Source organism: Oncorhynchus mykiss, chromosome 14, assembly GCF_057628025.1.
Source record: "Oncorhynchus mykiss isolate SJ-2025 chromosome 14, ASM5762802v1, whole genome shotgun sequence".
In the NCBI taxonomy this organism is placed as follows: Eukaryota; Metazoa; Chordata; class Actinopteri; order Salmoniformes; family Salmonidae; genus Oncorhynchus; species Oncorhynchus mykiss.
The window spans coordinates 41296544-41316779 of record NC_143035.1 but is presented as its reverse complement, the minus strand read 5'-3'; the positions used below and the strand labels follow the sequence as shown (position 1 = coordinate 41316779).

General features: G+C 47.0%; 1 protein-coding gene across 2 annotated transcripts in view; it reads left to right on the top strand.

The window, feature by feature from the left end:
• The window catches only part of LOC118938734 (neuropeptide Y receptor type 2-like), a 50249-nt gene extending 34183 nt beyond the window's left edge, over positions 1-16066 (top strand). The window contains exons 1-2 of one of the 2 annotated variants that reach the window (XM_036943553.2): positions 5398-6244; positions 13401-16066. In XM_036943553.2, coding sequence (XP_036799448.1) covers positions 13989-15080 — 1092 coding nt within the window. In that variant the 5' untranslated portion in view covers positions 5398-6244; positions 13401-13988 and the 3' untranslated portion in view covers positions 15081-16066. Of the gene's footprint in view, positions 1-5397; positions 6245-13400 lie in introns of those variants that run through there. The other variant, XM_090198926.1, reaches the window with a different exon arrangement.
• The last annotated feature ends 4170 nt before the right edge of the window (positions 16067-20236 follow it).

Here is a 20236-nt window from a genome sequence, read left to right as displayed (position 1 = left end):
TCCCACTTGTTGTTGATTCTTCACAAAAAAATACAGTTTTATATCTTTATGTTTGAAGCCTGAAATGTGGCAAAAGGTCGCAAAGTTCAAGGGGGCCGAATACTTTCGCAAGGCACTGTAGGTCGGGGTGCTTTGTAAGGATCCGACGGTGAGTGGGTAATCTGCCTCTACCATCCATCCTGTTAGCCAACGTGCAATCATTGGATAACAAATTGGAATAGGGTGCCATTTTGACCAGACCCCGTAGGGAATAGGGTGCCATTTTGACCAGAGGCCGTAGGGAATAGGGTGCCATTTTGACCAGATCCCATAGGGAATAGGGTGCCATTTTGACCAGATCCCATAGGGAATAGGGTGCCATTTTGACCAGAACCCATAGGGAATAGGGTGCCATTTTGACCAGATTCCATAGGGAATAGGGTGCCATTTTGACCAGATCCCATAGGGAATAGGTTGCCATTTTGACCAGAGCCCATAGGGAATAGGGTGCCATTTTGACCAGATTCCATAGGGAATAGGTTGCCATTTTGACCAGAGCCCATAGGGAATAGGGTGCCATTTTGACCAGATCCCATAGGGAATAGGGTGCCATTTTGACCAGATCCCATAGGGAATAGGGTGCCATTTTGACCAGATCCCATAGGGAATAGGGTGCCATTTTGACCAGATCCCATTGGGAATAGGGTGCCATTTTGACCAGATCCCATAGGGAATAGGGTGCCATTTTGACCAGATCCCATAGGGAATAGGGTGCCATGTTGACCAGATCCCATAGGGAATAGGGTGCCATTTTGACCAGAGCCCATAGGGAATAGGGTGCCATGTTGACCAGATCCCATAGGGAATAGGGTGCCATTTGGAACAGATCCCATAGGGAATAGGGTGCCATTTGGAACATACATCGGAGTCATTCCACCAAGGGCTATTATTACATCTCAGAACACTAGGTGCAGCTTTGTTTCAGGGAATTAAACACCCACACATGTTGTGATGTAGACAGCGGACCCATTCTGAATATGTGAAGGTGAGGTGGATAACACCAACATCTGATATTTCCTGTCTCCCAAATGCACCCTTTTCCCTATGTAGTACACTACTTTTTGACCAGGGCTCTGCACTACAGAGATAATAAAGGTGCCATGTAGGATTCATGCTCATTAATCAATGGATCTTTGTCTTTTTACGTGGCTGACTCTGTTTTCGTGATCTCCTGAGAGCTGACTCTGTTTTCGTGATCTCCTGAGAGCTGACTCTGTTTTCGTGATCTCCTGAGAGCTGACTCTGTTTTCGTGACCTCCTGAGAGCTGACTCTGTTTTCGTGATCTCCTGAGAGCTGACTCTGTTTTCGTGACCTCCTGAGAGCTGACTCTGTCTTCGTGATCTCCTGAGAGCTGACTCTGTCTTCGTGACCTCCTGAGAGCTGACTCTGTCTTCGTGATCTCCTGAGAGCTGACTCTGTTTTCGTGATTTCCTGAGAGCTGACTCTGTTTTCGTGATCTCCTGAGAGCTGACTCTGTCTTCGTGATCTCCTGAAAGCTGACTCTGTTTTCGTGACCTCCTGAGAGCTGACTCTGTTTTCGTGATCTCCTGAGAGCTGACTCTGTCTTCGTGATCTCCTGAGAGCTGACTCTGTCTTCGTGATCTCCTGAGAGCTGACTCTGTCTTCGTGATCTCCTGAAAGCTGACTCTGTTTTCGTGACCTCCTGAGAGCTGACTCTGTTTTCATGATCTCCTGAGAGCTGACTCTGTCTTCGTGATCTCCTGAGAGCTGACTCTGTCTTCGTGATCTCCTGAGAGCTGACTCTGTCTTCGTGATCTCCTGAGAGCTGACTCTGTTTTCGTGATCTCCTGAGAGCTGACTCTGTCTTCGTGATCTCCTGAGAGCTGACTCTGTCTTCGTGATCTCCTGAGAGCTGACTCTGTCTTCGTGATCTCCTGAGAGCTGACTCTGTCTTCGTGATCTCCTGAGAGCTGACTCTGTCTTTGTGATCTCCTGAGAGCTGACTCTGTCTTCGTGATCTCCTGAGAGCTGACTATGTTTTCGTGATCTCCTGAGAGCTGACTCTGTTTTCGTGATCTCCTGAGAGCTGACTCTGTCTTCGTGATCTCCTGAGAGCTGACTCTGTTTTCGTGATCTCCTGAGAGCTGACTCTGTTTTCGTGATCTCCTGAGAGCTGACTCTGTCTTCGTGATCTCCTGAGAGCTGACTCTGTTTTCGTGATCTCCTGAGAGCTGACTCTGTTTTCATGATCTCCTGAGAGCTGACTCTGTCTTCGTGATCTCCTGAGAGCTGACTATGTTTTCGTGATCTCCTGAGAGCTGACTCTGTTTTCGCGATCTCCTGAGAGCTGACTCTGTTTTCGTGATCTCCTGAGAGCTGACTCTGTTTTCGTGACCTCCTGAGAGCTGACTCTGTTTTCGTGATCTCCTGAGAGCTGACTCTGTTTTCGCGATCTCCTGAGAGCTGACTCTGTTTTCGTGATCTCTTGAGAGCTGACTCTGTTTTCGTGACCTCCTGAGAGCTGACTCTGTTTTCGTGATCTCCTGAGAGCTGACTCTGTTTTCGTGACCTCCTGAGAGCTGACTCTGTCTTCGTGATCTCCTGAGAGCTGACTCTGTCTTCGTGACCTCCTGAGAGCTGACTCTGTCTTCGTGATCTCCTGAGAGCTGACTCTGTTTTCGTGATTTCCTGAGAGCTGACTCTGTTTTCGTGATCTCCTGAGAGCTGACTCTGTCTTCGTGATCTCCTGAAAGCTGACTCTGTTTTCGTGACCTCCTGAGAGCTGACTCTGTTTTCGTGATCTCCTGAGAGCTGACTCTGTCTTCGTGATCTCCTGAGAGCTGACTCTGTCTTCGTGATCTCCTGAGAGCTGACTCTGTCTTCGTGATCTCCTGAAAGCTGACTCTGTTTTCGTGACCTCCTGAGAGCTGACTCTGTTTTCATGATCTCCTGAGAGCTGACTCTGTCTTCGTGATCTCCTGAGAGCTGACTCTGTCTTCGTGATCTCCTGAGAGCTGACTCTGTCTTCGTGATCTCCTGAGAGCTGACTCTGTTTTCGTGATCTCCTGAGAGCTGACTCTGTTTTCGTGATCTCCTGAGAGCTGACTCTGTCTTCGTGATCTCCTGAGAGCTGACTCTGTCTTCGTGATCTCCTGAGAGCTGACTCTGTTTTCATGATCTCCTGAGAGCTGACTCTGTCTTCGTGATCTCCTGAGAGCTGACTCTGTCTTCGTGATCTCCTGAGAGCTGACTCTGTCTTTGTGATCTCCTGAGAGCTGACTCTGTCTTCGTGATCTCCTGAGAGCTGACTATGTTTTCGTGATCTCCTGAGAGCTGACTCTGTTTTCGTGATCTCCTGAGAGCTGACTCTGTCTTCGTGATCTCCTGAGAGCTGACTCTGTTTTCGTGATCTCCTGAGAGCTGACTCTGTTTTCGTGATCTCCTGAGAGCTGACTCTGTCTTCGTGATCTCCTGAGAGCTGACTCTGTTTTCGTGATCTCCTGAGAGCTGACTCTGTTTTCATGATCTCCTGAGAGCTGACTCTGTCTTCGTGATCTCCTGAGAGCTGACTATGTTTTCGTGATCTCCTGAGAGCTGACTCTGTTTTCGCGATCTCCTGAGAGCTGACTCTGTCTTCGTGATCTCCTGAGAGCTGACTCTGTCTTCGTGATCTCCTGAGAGCTGACTCTGTTTTCGTGACCTCCTGAGAGCTGACTCTGTCTTCGTGATCTCCTGAGAGCTGACTCTGTTTTCGTGACCTCCTGAGAGCTGACTCTGTCTTCGTGATCTCCTGAGAGCTGACTCTGTCTTCGTGATCTCCTGAGAGCTGACTCTGTCTTCGTGATCTCCTGAGAGCTGACTCTGTCTTCGTGATCTCCTGAGAGCTCACGATGTCTTTATGATATTCTTATATTACAATGTACTGGTCTGGTGACTATTTTGATCAGAGATTTGCAGGGTCGAGATTCTCTAGCTTTGGTGACACAAACAATTCTAGAAACGATCCTGTTTTGGTGCTAGTATCCACTTTACACAACAAGGTAACAAAAACACTGTATTTGTCTGTGTGCCGTAACGCTGTGGACCCAGAAACCTGAAGAAGAAGAGTTCTTGAGATATGCTGCCTGATTGTTAGGTTCAATTATGCATCAACCACAGTAATGGAAAAACAGTTGACCACTTTGGTGTTTCTTTCTGGATCTGACATGATGAAAACACCAGCAAGGTCTAAGGTGAGGGAGAGAGAGAGAGAACTAACATTGAAAGAAGCATTTGGCATAATTTGATTTGACATGCATTGCTTTGGGTTCATGATTAAAATCAATAGGAAAATAATATACTATTGTTACACAGTCAGGGCAATCTATCCGTTATATACGAGGTCTGTGTGTGTTCCTTGCATTGAGCAAGATAAAGAAATGGAGAGAGGGGGAGAGAGAGAGAGAGAGAGAGAGAGAATAAAAGGAGAGAGAGAAATAAAAGGAGAGAGAGATATAAAAGGAGAGAGAGAGAGAGAGAGTGAGAGAGAGAAATAAAAGGAGAGAGAGAGAGAAAGGAGAGAGAGAGAAAGGAGAGTGATAGAAAGAAATGGAGAGAGAGAGAAATAAAAGGAGAGAGGGAGAGAGAGAAAGGAGAGCGAGAGAAAGAAATGGAGAGAGAGAGAAATAAAAGGAGAGAGGGAGAGAGAGAAAGGAGAGCGAGAGAAAGAAATGGAGAGAGAGGGAGAGAGAGAGAAATAAAAGGAGAGAGAGAGAGAGAAATAAAAGGAGAGAGAGAAAGGAGAGAGAGAGAGAGAGGAGAGAGAGAAAGAGAGAGAGGGAGAGAGAGAGGAATAAAAGGAGAGAGAGAGAGAGAGATAAATAAAAGGAGAGAAAGAAAGGAGAGAGAGAGAAAGAGAGAGAGAGAGAGAGAGAGAGAGAGAAAGGAGAGCGAGAGAAAGAAATGGAGAGAGAGGGAGAGAGATAAATAAAAGGAGAGAGCGAGAGAGGAGAGAGAGAAAGGAGAGAGAGAGAGAGATATAAATAAAAGGAGAGAGAGAAAGGAGAGAGAGAGAGAGAGAGAGAGAGAGGAGAGAGAGAGAGAGGGAGAGAGAGAGGAATAAAAGGAGAGAGAGAGAGATAAATAAAAGGAGAGAGAGAAAGGAGAGAGAGAGAGAGAGAGAGAGAGAGAGGAGAGAGAGAGAGAGGGAGAGAGAGAGGAATAAAAGGAGAGAGAGAGAGATAAATAAAAGGAGAGAGAGAAAGGAGAGAGAGAGAAAGAGAGAGAGAGAGAGAGAGAGAGAGAGAGAGAGAGAAATAAAAGGAGAGAGCGAGAGAGAGATAAATAAAAGGAGAGAGAGAAAGGAGAGAGAGAGAAAGAGAGAGAGAGAAAGAAATGGAGAGAGAGAGAAAGGAGAGAGTGGGAGAGAAAGGAGAGAGAGAGAAGGGAGAGAGAAAGAAAGAGAGAGAGAGAGAGAGAGAGAGAGAGAAAGGAGAGCGAGAGAAAGAAATGGAGAGAGAGGGAGAGAGAGAAATAAAAGGAGAGAGCGAGAGAGAGAGAAAGGAGAGAGAGAGAAAGGAGAGAGAGTAATAAAAGGAGAGAGAGAAAGAAAGGAGAGAGAGAGAAAGAAAAGGAGAGAGAGAGAAAGGAAAGGAGAGAGAAAGAAATGAGAGCGGGGGAGAGAGAGAAATAAAAGGAGCGAGAGAGATAGAAAGGAGAGAGAGAAAGGGAGAAAGGAGAGAGAGAGAAAGAAAAGAGAAAGGAGAGAGAGATAGAAAGGAGAGAGAGAGAAAGAAAAGAGAAAGGAGAGAGAAATAAAAGGAGAGAGAGAAAGAAATGAGAGAGGGAGAGAGAGAAATAAAAGGAGAGAGAGAAAGGAGAGAGAGAGAAAGAAAAGGAGAGAGAGAGAGAGAGAGAGAAAGGAGAGAGAGAAAGAAAATGAGAGAGATAGAGAAATAAAAGGAGAGAGAGAGAAAGGATAGAGAGATATAGAAGAAAGAGGGAGATAGAAAAAAAATAAAAGGAGAGAGAGAGAAATAAAAGGAGAGAGAGAAGGGGAGAGAGAGAAAAGTAGAGCGAGAGAGAGAGAGAGAGGGAGAGGAAAGGAGGGAGAGAGAGAAATAAAAGGAGAGAGAGCACACGCAACATATGCGTGCTTCACTCCGCTCTCTGCTTAGGAGGAGCTTCAGGATTTTCACTTGTTCCGTGCAACATCTCATTTGAAGACTCGTTTACCAAGGCGCCTGCGACTCAGACGGGGGAAAGGTGAGTAATTCAACGTGTGGGTAGGTTACTGGAGATGTACGCAGTTTACCTGGACAGTAATAATTGAACTGATTTGAAGCATTGACATGATTAAACATTTCTCTTGATAATGTGATGATCAAAGAGGGGCGGTACATGTCACGGTTAATAGGTTAATTATTCAAAAGTTACATCATCACCTCCCGGTTCAGTGATGCAGCGTGATGGATTCTGATTCAATGTATCAGCACTGTCTTTGGTAAATAGAGGCTACTGAGGCATAATGAAATAACAACCATACAGCCTCAAGCCTAAAACACACAATAATAGACGTGGTCATTAAAGCATGAATAGAGGGGGTCTACGATGGTGAGTTTACTTTTAGTGTCGTATAGAAATCGTGAGATTTACACATCGATAGTAAAGTCTACATCAAAGCCTATAGCATACATTTTACTAGTTGAGAGAGAGAGAGAGAGAGAGAGAGAAACATACATTTTACTAGTAGTGTTTTGTGTGTGTTGGTTCATGGCAGGTTACAGTTTATTGCAGACAAACGCCTGCTCTTTAGAAAGCCCTGGAGACAATTACTAAGCACCAAATACTTGAGATAGCACCCATTCTTTGTCCCCCTGTCTGTCTGTCTGTCTGTCTGTCTGTCTGTCTGTCTGTCTGTCTGTCTGTCTGTCTGTCTGTCTGTCTGTCTGTCTGTCTGTCTGTCTGTCTGTCTGTCTGTCTGTCTGTCTGTCTGTCTGTCTGTCTGTCTGTCTATGCCCTGTCTGTCTGTCTGTCTATCCCCCTGTCTGTATGTCTGTCTGTCTGTCTGAATGCTATTACCATATGTCTGCTGACAGCGACACGTTGACAAAGAACGAAGGAAGGTTGTTTTATAATGCTAAGTGTAGGAAGGCAGTTGTTCTGGTCCCAATCTTAGTATAGCCTGCATAATAAACACAAACCCACAAACCCAGATAGATGTATTAATCGACAAGCCTTATTTCTGACCCAGGCACATGCAGGCTTCTGATTCCATGTTTCAGTCTGAATTCCTTCTGGCCTTCCATTGTTTATGTGTTGGACTCCCCTGGAGCTGAATTGCTGGGAGGGTTGGAGGCTGAGGCTGGGAGGGTTGGAGGCTGAGGCTGGGAGGGATGAGATGCTGGGAGGGTTGCAGACTGAGGCTGGGAGGGATCAGGTGCTGGGAGTGTTGGAGGCTGGGAGGGTTGCAGACTGAGGTTGGGAGGGATCAGGTGCTGGGAGTGTTGGAGGCTGGGAGGGTTGGAGGCTGAGAATGGAAGGGTTGGAGGCTGAGGCTGGGAGGGATGAGGTGCTGGGCGGTTTGGAGGCTGGGAGGGTTGGAGCCTGAGGCTGGGACGGATCAGGTACTGGGAGGGTTGGAGGCTGAGGCTGGGAGGATTGGAGGCTGAGGCTGGGAGGGTTGGAGGCTGAGGCTGGGAGGGATGAGATGCTGGGAGGGTTGGAGGCTGAAGCTGGGAGGGTTGGAGGCTGAGAATGGGAGGGATAAGGTGCTGGGAGGGTTGGAGGCTGAGGCTGGGAGGGATCAGGTGCTGGGAGTGTTGCAGACTGAGGCTGGGAGGGATCAGGTGCTGGGAGGGTTGGAGGCTGAGTCTGGGAGGGATCAGGTGCTGGGAGGGATCAGGTGCTGGGAGGTTTGTCGGCTGAGGCTGGGAGGGATCAGGTGCTGGGAGTGTTGCAGACTGAGGTTGGGAGGGATCAGGTGCTGGGAGTGTTGGAGGCTGGGAGGGTTGCAGACTGAGGTTGGGAGGGATCAGGTGCTGGGAGTGTTGGAGGCTGAGAGGGTTGGAGGCTGAGAATGGAAGGGTTGGAGGCTGAGGCTGGGAGGGATGAGGTGCTGGGCGGTTTGGAGGCTGGGAGGGTTGGAGCCTGGGAGGGTTGGAGCCTGAGAGGGTTGGAGGCTAGGCGGGTTGGAGGCTGGGAGGGTTGGAGGCTGGGAGGGTTGGAGGCTGAGAGGGTTGGAGGCTGGGAGGGTTGGAAGCTGGGAGGGATGAGGTGCTGGGAGGGTTGGAGGCTGGGAGGGTTGGAGGCTGAGGCCGGGAGAGATGAGGTGCTGGGCAGGTTGGAGGCTGGGAGGGTTGGAGGCTGGGAGGGTTGAAGGCTGAGGCTGGGAGGGTTGGAGGCTGAGGCTAGGAGGGTTGGAGGCTGGGAAGGTTGGAGGCTGGGAGGGTTGGAGGCTGAGGCTAGGAGGGATGAGGTGCTGAGAGGGTAGATAACTTAGCACACCCCTAATATCAGATAATAGATCATATCAGATCACAGATCATATCAGATCATATCAGATAATAGATCATATCAGATCACAGATCATATCAGATCATATCAGATAATAGATCATATCAGATAATAGATCATATCAGATAATAGATCATATCAGATCATATCAGGTAATAGGTCATATCAGATCATATCAGGTAATAGGTCCTACCAAAGTGGTGAAGTGTACATGGCATAGGGTATGGTTTGGGATGCATCCGTATTTGCTTGTTTTTTGAGCCAGTAATGACTCTGTTTCCCCAAACACACGGTCCAAGAACACCCTCAAACGTAATCCAACGTGTACATTTAATTTGGCATCATCAGCTGTTGAGCGAGCTACCTGGCAGGAGGATGGTGAGTACACTGCATGCGCGTGGTATGTGCGCTGAATTTCAATTAATAGATTCTATTCAGAGACCATCTATAGAGTTTTTTCCTTGTGCAAATAATCAAGGAGCTTTCTTCACGCTGTGTTTCGTGAGTCCCAAATGGCACCCTATTGTGAAGTGGTGAGGTTGGACCCAGGTGCAGAGAATAGACGAGACGTGGAATCAGTGGTTAAGGATTAACATAATGCTGTACTGAGAAACGGTAGCCGCGGGATCACAGGACAATTGGGAAGAAGGAAGGCAATTAAATAACGACAAAATAACCACTAGGTCTCAAAACTTCACTCGGGAAACGACCTCACTCAGGAAACGACCTCACACAGGAAACGACCTCACTCGGGAAACGACCTCACTCGGGAAACGACCTCACTCGGGAAACGACCTCACTCGGGAAACGACCTCACTCAGGAAACGACCTCACTCAGGAAACGACCTCACTCAGGAAACGACCTCACTCAGGAAACGACCTCACACAGGAAACGACCTCACACAGGAAACGACCTCACTCAGGAAACGACCTCACTCAGGAAACGACCTCACACAGGAAACGACCTCACACAGGAAACGACCTCACTCAGGAAACGACCTCACACAGGAAACGACCTCACACAGGAAACGACCTCACTCAGGAAACGACCTCACACAGGAAACGACCTCACTCAGGAAACGACCTCACACAGGAAACGACCTCACTCAGGAAACGACCTCACACAGGAAACAACCTCACACAGGAAACGACCTCACACAGGAAACGACCTCACTCAGGAAACGACCTCACACAGGAAACGACCTCACTCAGGAAACGACCTCACACAGGAAACGACCTCACTCAGGAAACGACCTCACACAGGAAACGACCTCACTCAGGAAACGACCTCACTCAGGAAACGACCTCACACAAGAAACGACCTCACACAGGAAACGACCTCACACAGGAAACGACCTCACTCAGGAAACGACCTCACACAAGAAACGACCTCACACAGGAAACGACCTCACACAGGAAACGACCTCACTCAGGAAACGACCTCACACAAGAAACGACCTCACACAGGAAACGACCTCACACAGGAAACGACCTCACTCAGGAAACGACCTCACACAGGAAACGACCTCACACAGGAAACGACGTCACTCAGGAAACGATTCAAGCTTCAGCAAAGGACAACAGAAAACACACCTCTTTTAACTGGGACTTATAATGGGTAAATAGAACATACCAGAGTGTCGTTAATGTTTCAAGGACAGTCTCTGCTGCCCTGTGGTGACAGGAGGAACCATGACACCTGTCCCCTATATAGTGCACCTATTCCCTATATAGTGCACCTATCCCCTATTTAGTGCACCTATCCCCTATATAGGGCACCTATCCCCTATATGGTGCACCTGTCCCCTATATAGTGCACCTATCCCCTATATAGGGCATCTGTCCGCTATATAGTGCCCCTGTCCCCTATATAGTGCCCCTATCCCCTATATAGTGCCCCTATCCCCTATATAGTGCACCTATCCCCTATATAGTGCCCCTATCCCCTATATAGTGCCCCTATCCCCTATATAGTGCCCATGTCCCCTATATAGTGCACCTATCCCCTATATAGTGCCCCTGTCCACTATATAGTGCCCATGTCCCCTATATAGTGCACCTATCCCCTATATAGTGCCCATGTCCCCTATATAGTGCACCTATCCCCTATATAGTGCCCCTGTCCACTATATAGTGCACCTGTCCCCTATATAGGGCACCAATTTTGACCAGAGATCCTATTTAGGGGATAAGGTGCCATTTGAGATGCAGTCTTAAAGTTACTTTAAAACTGTTTTAGATTGGATATTTAAGGTTACTTTGAAACTGTTTTAGTTTGGATATTTAAAGTTACTTTAAAACTGTTTTAGTTTGGATATTTAAAGTTACTTTAAAACTGTTTTAGTTTGGATATTTAAGGTTACTTTGTAACTGTTTTAGTTTGGATATTTAAGGTTACTTTGAAACTGTTTTAGTTTGGATATTTAAGGTTACTTTAAAATGCACAAATGTTTTAGATTGGATATTTAATCCCAGCCCCCGTCACCGCAGGCTTTTTGACTCCTGGTAGGCCGTCATTGTAAATAAGAATTTGTTCTTAATTGACTTGCCTAGTTAAATGAAAGTTAAATAAAAAATATAATAAAATAATTAACTCCTCTCCTGGCTAATTTAGTGCTGATCAAGGGGCGGTGTGAAAGTTATAAAACAGCACCCTACTTGGGCTTTAAAGTAGTGCACTATTTAGGGATTAGGGTGTAATTTGGGGTTGCAAACTACAAGTAACATTCCTAAAATTCCCAGGTTTTCCTGAAATGGGAGTATTCTGGATTTCATTCATTACTCCCTTCTGATTCCGGAGAATCAGGAATCTACCAAACTAACCAAGATTTCTGGACCTGGGAAATGTTTTTGCAGCACTAGTGTCATTTCAGTGTTCTGGTTGTGTGGTGGAGACACAGGACACACAGACAGTAAACTGTGTTCTGGTTGTGTGGTGGAGACACAGGACACACAGACAGTAACCAGTGTTCTGGTTGTGTGGTGGAGACACAGGACACACAGACAGTAACCAGTGTTCTGGTTGTGTGGTGGAGACACAGGACACACAGACAGTAAACAGTGTTCTGGTTGTGTGGTGGAGACACAGGACACACGGACAGTAAACAGTGTTCTGGTTGTGTGGTGGAGAAACAGGACACACAGACAGTAACCAGTGTTCTGGTTGTATGGTGGAGACACAGGACACACGGACAGTAAACAGTGTTCACAATTGCAGCAGTATATCTCTCTCCTCAAGCCCTCTCCTATAAACACACAGTGAGGAGGGATGCCCACTGATTATGAATTATAAACACATAGACTATAAACCCGGGCGGTAGGGAACTATAGGAGAGACCGGGCATGATTTATATAGGGGGGGAGAGAGAGAGAGAGAGAGAGAGAGAGATGGAGACAGAGAGCGAGAGAGAGAGAGAGAGAGAGAGGACGGTAGGGAGAGAGAAAGAGACCAACAGAGAGAGAGAAAGAAAGACAGACCTGAGACAGACAGAGAGATAGACCAGAGAGAGGAAGGTGAGTAATGTTGTATATCAGGGTGTATATTGAGAAGCCAAGGATATCTCTGAACCTCCCTAAGTTAGTTGTAGCCTCCTCCAGAGCTATCTATGAACCTCCCTAAGTTAGTTGTAGCCTCCTCCAGAGGACCAGACTATCTATGAACCTCCCTAAGTTAGTTGTAGCCTCCTCCAGAGGACCAGGCTATCTATGAACCTCCCTAAGTTAGTTGTAGCCTCCTCCAGAGGACCAGACTATCTATGAACCTCCCTAAGTTAGTTGTAGCCTCCTCCAGAGCTATCTCTGAACCTCCCTAAGTTAGTTGTAGCCTCCTCCAGAGGACCAGGCTATCTATGAACCTCCCTAAGTTAGTTGTAGCCTCCTCCAGAGCTATCTATGAACCTCCCTAAGTTAGTTGTAGCCTCCTCCAGAGGACCAGACTATCTATGAACCTCCCTAAGTTAGCTGTTACCTCCTCCAGAGGACCAGGCTATCTAGGAACCTCCCTAAGTTAGTTGTAGCCTCCTCCAGAGGACCAGGCTATCTCTGAACCTCCCTAAGTTAGTTGTAGCCTCCTCCAGAGGACCAGGCTATCTATGAACCTCCCTAAGTTAGTTGTAGCCTCCTCCAGAGCTATCTATGAACCTCCCTAAGTTAGTTGTAGCCTCCTCCAGAGCTATCTATGAACCTCCCTAAGTTAGTTGTAGCCTCCTCCAGAGCTATCTATGAACCTCCCTAAGTTAGTTGTAGCCTCCTCCAGAGGACCAGGCTATCTATGAACCTCCCTAAGTTAGTTGTAGCCTCCTCCAGAGCTATCTATGAACCTCCCTAAGTTAGTTGTAGCCTCCTCCAGAGCTATCTATGAACCTCCCTAAGTTAGTTGTAGCCTCCTCCAGAGCTATCTATGAACCTCCCTAAGTTAGTTGTAGCCTCCTCCAGAGGACCAGGCTATCTATGAACCTCCCTAAGTTAGTTGTAGCCTCCTCCAGAGCTATCTATGAACCTCCCTAAGTTAGTTGTAGCCTCCTCCAGAGGACCAGGCTATCTGTGAACCTCCCTAAGTTAGTTGTAGCCTCATCCAGAGGACCAGGCTATCTATGAACCTCCCTAAGTTAGTTGAAGCCTCCTCCAGAGGACCAGACTATCTATGAACCTCCCTAAGTTAGTTGTAGCCTCCTCCAGAGGACCAGGCTATCTGTGAACCTCCCTAAGTTAGTTGTAACCTCCTCCAGCGCTATCTATGAACCTCCCTAAGTTAGTTGTAACCTCCTGCAGAATCAGAGAGCTAACAACCCATATTAGACTCATGTTTTACTCTGGTCGTCGTAGTATTTGTCTTTCACCTGACCCCTGACCTCTCTCCTCTGTGTTATCACTGAGAATGTTCCATCTGTTCTTTCTCCCACTGCAGGTATCTGGACTTCCCAGCTGACTGACAGACCCTGCAGTGTTGTCTTCCCTACCAGTAGACTGAATGATCAGACCAGACCCTGCAGTGTTGTCTTCCCTACCAGTAGACTGAATGACCAGACCAGACCAGGCAGTGTTGTCTTCCCTACCAGTAGACTGAATGACCAGACCAGACCAGGCAGTGTTGTCTTCCCTACCAGTAGACTGAATGACCAGACCAGACCAGGCAGTGTTGTCTTCCCTACCAGTAGACTGAATGACCAGACCAGACCAGGCAGTGTTGTCTTCCCTACCAGTAGACTGAATGACCAGACCAGACCAGGCAGTGTTGTCTTCCCTACCAGTAGACTGAATGATCAGACCAGACCCTGCAGTGTTGTCTTCCTTACCAGTAGACTGAATGACCAGACCAGACCAGGCAGTGCTCCCAGTGTATCTGGACCAGGGACTATTTGGCCTCAGTGACTGGACTATATAAACTGTATTCGGACTGACTGACCAGCTCCAGTGATCCTCCCTCCTTCCCTCCCAGCAGAAAACATGACCCCTCAGACCCTTTAAACTCAGACCCCTCCAACAGCCAGTCCACATGGACACCACCTCCACCCACTGGCAGCTAGGCATCCTGGGTAACGACAGTCTCAGCCTCCACCTCGACCGGCCGGGGTTCCACTCTGACATCACCAAGCATGTAGGAGTCCAGGCTGCTTTGATCACAGCGTACAGTCTGATCATCCTACTGGGTCTAGTAGGCAACGCCCTTGTCATCTACATGATCATCCGCTTCCGGAACATGAGGACGGTCACTAACTTCTTCATAGCTAACCTGGCGCTGGCCGACCTGTTGGTGGACACGTTGTGTTTACCGTTCACACTCGTTTATACCTTGCTCGACGAGTGGAAGTTCGGCGCGGTGCTGTGTCACATGGTCCCGTTCGCCCAGGCGCTGAGCGTGCACGTATCGATCCTGACGCTGACCGTCATCGCTCTGGAGCGTTACAGGTGTATCGTGTTCCACCTGGGCCAACGCCTCACCTGGCGAAGCAGCCTGCTCATCGTGGCTCTCACCTGGACGCTGTCCGCCGTGCTGGCCTGCCCGCTCGCCATCTTCAGAGAGTACCGTCAGGAGGAGATCCCGTCCATCAACCTGAGGATCTCAGTCTGCTACGAGAAGTGGCCTTACGGCAGCAGCAGAGACGGAGTCATTTACAGCCTGTCTATGTTTCTGTTGCAGTACGTGCTGCCACTGTCCATCATCAGTTATGCCTACATCTGCATCTGGGTGAAGCTGAAGAACCACGTGAGTCCAGCGAGCCGCATCGACGCCATCCAGCGCAGGAAGAAGACCACCAAGATGCTGGTTATGGTGGTTGTAGTATTCGCCACATGCTGGCTACCCTTCCACGTGTTTCAACTAGCCAGTGACCTAGACCTGGTCCTCAGCTTAAGACAATACAAGCTCATCTATACTCTCTTCCACATCGTAGCCATGTGCTCCACCTTCGCCAACCCGCTCCTGTACGGCTGGATGAATAAGAACTACAGGAATGGGTTCCTCATGGTGTTCAGGTGTGAGGCTAAACCAGACAGTATTCACCCTGAGGGATCCTTTAGGACCCGGTCACTAAGGAGGATGTCTCTGAACAGGAGGAACGGAGGACACCCTCCTACTGCCGTCTGATTGGTTGATTGATTTGCCGTCTGATTGATTGATTGACCTGCCGTCTGATTGAGGCTGCTGTAAGGAGTGATATTAGCACCATGAGAAAGAGAATCTGAGGCTGCTGTAAAAAAAAAAAAAAGCCTTGTGTGAGTCAGAACCAGAACGGCCCGTAGGGCAGGAGTCCATCTCCTGTTTCTGTAGAGTGGACCAGAACGGCCCGTAGGGCAGGAGTCCATCTCCTGTTTCTGTAGAGTGGACCAGAACGGCCCGTAGGGCAGGAGTCCATCTCCTGTTTCTGTAGAGGGAACCAGAACGTCCCGTAGGGCAGGAGTCCATCTCCTGTTTCTGTAGAGTGAACCAGAACGGCCCGTAGGGCAGGAGTCCATCTCCTGTTTCTGTAGAGTGAACCAGAACGGCCCGTAGGGCAGGAGTCCATCTCCTGTTTATGTAGAGTGAACCAGAACGGCCCGTAGGGCAGGAGTCCATCTCCTGTTTCTGTAGAGTGAACCAGAACGGCCCGTGGGGCAGGAGTCCATCTCCTGTTTTTCCTGACCTCACAACCGACCTGAGCAAGAAAAACTCTGGACCCTATAATTACCTTACCGTGTGGTATAACTAGGATAAACTCTGGACCCTATAATTACCTGACCGTGTGGTATAACTAGGAAAAACTCTGGACCCTATAATTACCTGACCGTGTGGTATAACTAGGATGAACTCTGGGTCCTAGTTATATAGCCTTGGTCAGATCATGTGGTATGGATCAGGGAAAACTCCTGGTCCTCTTTGAGGATTAATATGAGACTTTACAGGGACCTTAATAAGGTTGTGGTGAAACTGTCTGAATCGAATGACCTGACATTGAATACCTACCTTAAAATGACTGACTGACTGAAGTTCCAAGTTGAGAGAAGGCATTGCATGTGAAAAATGTTTTATATGACCCTACTTCATCTAACTGTCTATGCTACTTCTAAATAATTAAACTACTCTTGTCCAATGAATTCAAAGACGTGTTGATTGATCAAGCCCGTTATCTTTGGTTATAACAGAACTCATTAAAACTGACTATAACAGGATGAGCAGAGAGAACACATGGTTATTTACATTCAAGGAAAAAATAGACTTGTTTAATCAGTGATTGCGTACAAAATGGCTCCCGATTCCCTGTACAGTGCACTACTGTTGAACAGAGTCCTATGGTCTAAGGTAGTGCACTATATATAGAGTAGGGTGCCATTTTGGACGTCGACCTGTCACTGTTCACTAAGGGACACAGTGAAAATGTTCACGCCTACTCTAGTTGAAGTGGATCGTTAGACAAAGGGATATAATTGGCAGCATGATGAAGTTGATTTGCTATTCACTGTGTGTGAGTCCCACACGGCACCCTATTCCCTATATAGTGGACTTCTTTAGATCAGAGTACCTGGTCATTAGTAGTGCACTAGAAAGGGAATAGCGTGTCATTTGACACTCAAGCCAGTGTCAACGCTCTACAACGTTCACTTCACAACAGGATGTGGCTCATATATTAGCCAGCGTCGTGGGCCTTCAGCGTCGCGGGCCTTCAGCGTCGCGGGCCTTCAGCGTCGCGGGCCTTCAGCGTCGCGGGCCTTCAGCGTCGCGGGCCTTCAGCGTCGTGGGCCTTCAGCGTCGCGGGCCTTCAGCGTCGTGGGCCTTCAGCGTCGGGGGCTTCTTTTGTATAAAAAGCAGAGAAAAGAGCCCTCAACCCTCACAGTGGGGATTCTCTCACAACTGCAGGCTGACGTCTCTGACATTTCAAACATGAAGAATGAATTAATATTATTTGATTAAGTCATCAGATACAACTAGGCTTTCATTCTTTGAACTCAGTGCAATGCAGTATCTGCTAGATGTACAGGGAATTTGGAGTAAAAGAGATCGGGGAACTATCTGCGTGATAGCACTAACAGAGCTGGGACCAGGCTAAGAGGAACAAGCACGCCAGTCCATTTCTGATGTGTAGTACATCTGTCACAGATAAAGAGACGTTCTGAGATGGTGTGGTGGTCGAGTGTAGTTGTCCTCTTTAATGTTGCTAGTCACATCAACTATACAACATACTTCAACAATAAAGTGAAGATTAAATCAAATCTAATTTTATTTGTCACATACACATGGTTAGCAGATGTTAATGCGAGTGTAGCGAAATGCTTGTGCTTCTAGTTCCGACAATGCAGTAATAACCAACGAGTAATCTAACCTAACAATTCCAAAACAACTACCTTACACACACACAAGTGTAAAGGGATGAAGAATATGTACATGAGGGACGTGCAGTTTTAACTAGCCCAACATTCCACACCGTTTGACACAAGCAGACAAGGAAGAGGTAAATATTTTTATTCTGAACTGAGGTAAGAGAGGTTTATATGGTTGTGGAGGATAATCCTGACTCCTTGCTCAGTCACGGTCATATCTTAAACCTTTAATTAGACAGGTAAGACAGCTAGGTCACTGAACTCTAGAGCTGGATCTTTCAAAACACCTTGAATGATTGATCTGTACACACCCAGGTGCCGCAGGTCTCGTCTCTTTTTCCTCCAATAAAATGCTTGTTATTAAGGTACATTTCAAAACCAAACCGTTGTTGTTGTAATAGGACAATGGTCCAATAGGCTGTGAGATTAAATAGATTTCCTTATTAGGTATAAACCCCAAATAAATAGAAATTGGTCGACATTTGTATTCACAACAACAACAAAATGTGTTGCGTTTCTGAAACGTTAACAGGTCTTGTACTGCCACCTGGCTGTCAATATGAAGCTGCACAGGGATGGCTTCAGCCACAGATTTGGCATTATATTGACCAGGCAAAAGCATTTTAATACTGTAATATTCGCATAGAAACGTCTAAGAAGAAGCAGTAGATCTGTCATTCTCATTGAAAGCCAGTCTAAGAAGCTGTAGATCTATTGCTATGTGTTATAGATCTGTCGTTCTCAATGAAAGACAGTCTAAGAAGCTGTAGATCTGTGCTATGTGTTATAGATCTGTCGTTCTCAATGAAAGACAGTCTAAGAAGCTGTAGATCTGTGCTATGTGTTATAGATCTGTCATTCTCAATGAAAGACAGTCTAAGAAGCTGTAGATCTGTGCTATGTGTTATAGATCTGTCATTCTCAATGAAAGACAGTCTAAGAAGCTGTAGATCTGTGCTATGTGTTATAGATCTGTCATTCTCAATGAAAGACAGTCTAAGAAGCTGTAGATCTGTGCTATGTGTTATAGATCTGTCATTCTCATTGAAAGACAGTCTAAGAAGCTGTAGATCTGTGCTATCTGTTATAGATCTGTCATTCTCAATGAAAGACAGTCTAAGAAGCTGTAGATCTGTGCTATGTGTTATAGATCTGTCATTCTCAATGAAAGACAGTCTAAGAAGCAGTAGGTCTGTGCTATGTGTTATAGATCTGTCAGTCTCAATGAAAGACAGTCTAAGAAGCTGTAGGTCTGTTGTAAAATATATTTCACAGTGGTTTAGATGGTATAATGATCCTCTACACCAGGGATGGACAACTTTAATGGGGCTCGGGGCCACACAAAAAACTAAACTCCTCATTAGGAGCTGCAGTGGCTCGTGGGTCTGTGTACCCACATCGCTAACCCAGTTAACAGCTGTAACAATGAAATGACATGTCTTCAGAAATGGAGGTCGGGAGGCAAGGTCAGGTGGGACCATTCTAGGCAATTAGAGGGTAGATACGCATGTGGAGAACAGGCACAACCAGAGACATTAGCAAAAGGATCTCTGGCTCAACTCCTATATGTGTTTTTTTCACAAAGTTGCCGGGGTGTCACGTGTCCTACTTATGTCAATACACTCGTGACAACTTCAGCATTCTGAAACGTTTATTCGTCAAAGAAGCCTCACGTATTCACATAATCTATTCATTTTTTGTTGTTGATCTAATTCAACCCTCTCATTGACATCCATACAAGCCTGCGTGTCACCAGCAGGATCCAGACACGTGAAGAAACTTTGTTGCTTTGGTGATAAATGTTACTGTGCAAGTAAAAACATGTTTTTTAAAGTTAAGAAAGATTGACATTATTGTTTCTGCAGGGGGGGATTAACATATTTAACATCTGATGAGCTATATGGATTACTGCCTCATACAGCCCCGCCCTCTCGGGCCCCAGAGCCCTACCATCGGGCCTTCTGCTCTTTCTACTGCCTCTGCATAGATAATAGGAGACAGAGTTTCTCCATCTGTTTCGCCCTATCCAAAGATGTTGCCTCAGGTTCTCATCCACAGTTACAACACTTTATTCGTCTGCAATTCTCTTATTTTATACTTCTTATATTATTCTCCATCAAAGTGATCTTCCCCACATGTCCCAAATCTGGGCTCCTTCCATCTGCAGACACTCTCTACATGACCCAAATGTTAACATCTCTTACACTGCATTGGCCTGGAAACTATTACGGACTATAAAGGGAAATACACAGACGCGAGCTGCCCAGTGACGTGAGCCTACCAGATGAGCTAAAATGCCTTTTATGCTCACTTCGAGGCAAGCAACACTGAAGCATGCACGAGAGCACCAGCTGTTCTGGATGACTGTGTGATAACGCTCTCGGTAGCCGATGTGAACAAAGCCTTTAAACAGGTCAACATTCACAAAGCCGCCGGATTACCAGGACGTGTACTCAAAGCATGCGCGGCGGACCAAATGTCAAGTGTCTTCACTGACATTTTCAAGCTCTCTGACTGAGTCTGTAATACCTACATGTTTCAAGCAGACCACAATAGTCCCTGTGCCCAAGGAAGCGAAGGTAACCTGCCTAAATGATTAAAGCCCTGTGGCACTCACATCAGTAGCCATGAAGTGCTTTGAAAGGCTGGTCATGGCTCACATCAACAGCATCATCCCAGACACCCGAGACCCACTCCAATTCACATACCACCCCAACAGATCCACAGATGACGCAATCTCAATCGCACTCCACACTGCCCTTTCTCACCTGAACAAAAGGAACACCTATGTGAGAATGCTGTTCATTGACTACAGCTCAGCATTCAACACCATGGTGCCCACAAAGCTCATCACTAAGCTAAGGATCCTGGGACTAAACACCTCCCTCTGCAACTGGATCCTGGACTTCCTGACGGGCCGCCCCCAGGTGGTAAGAGTAGGCAACAATA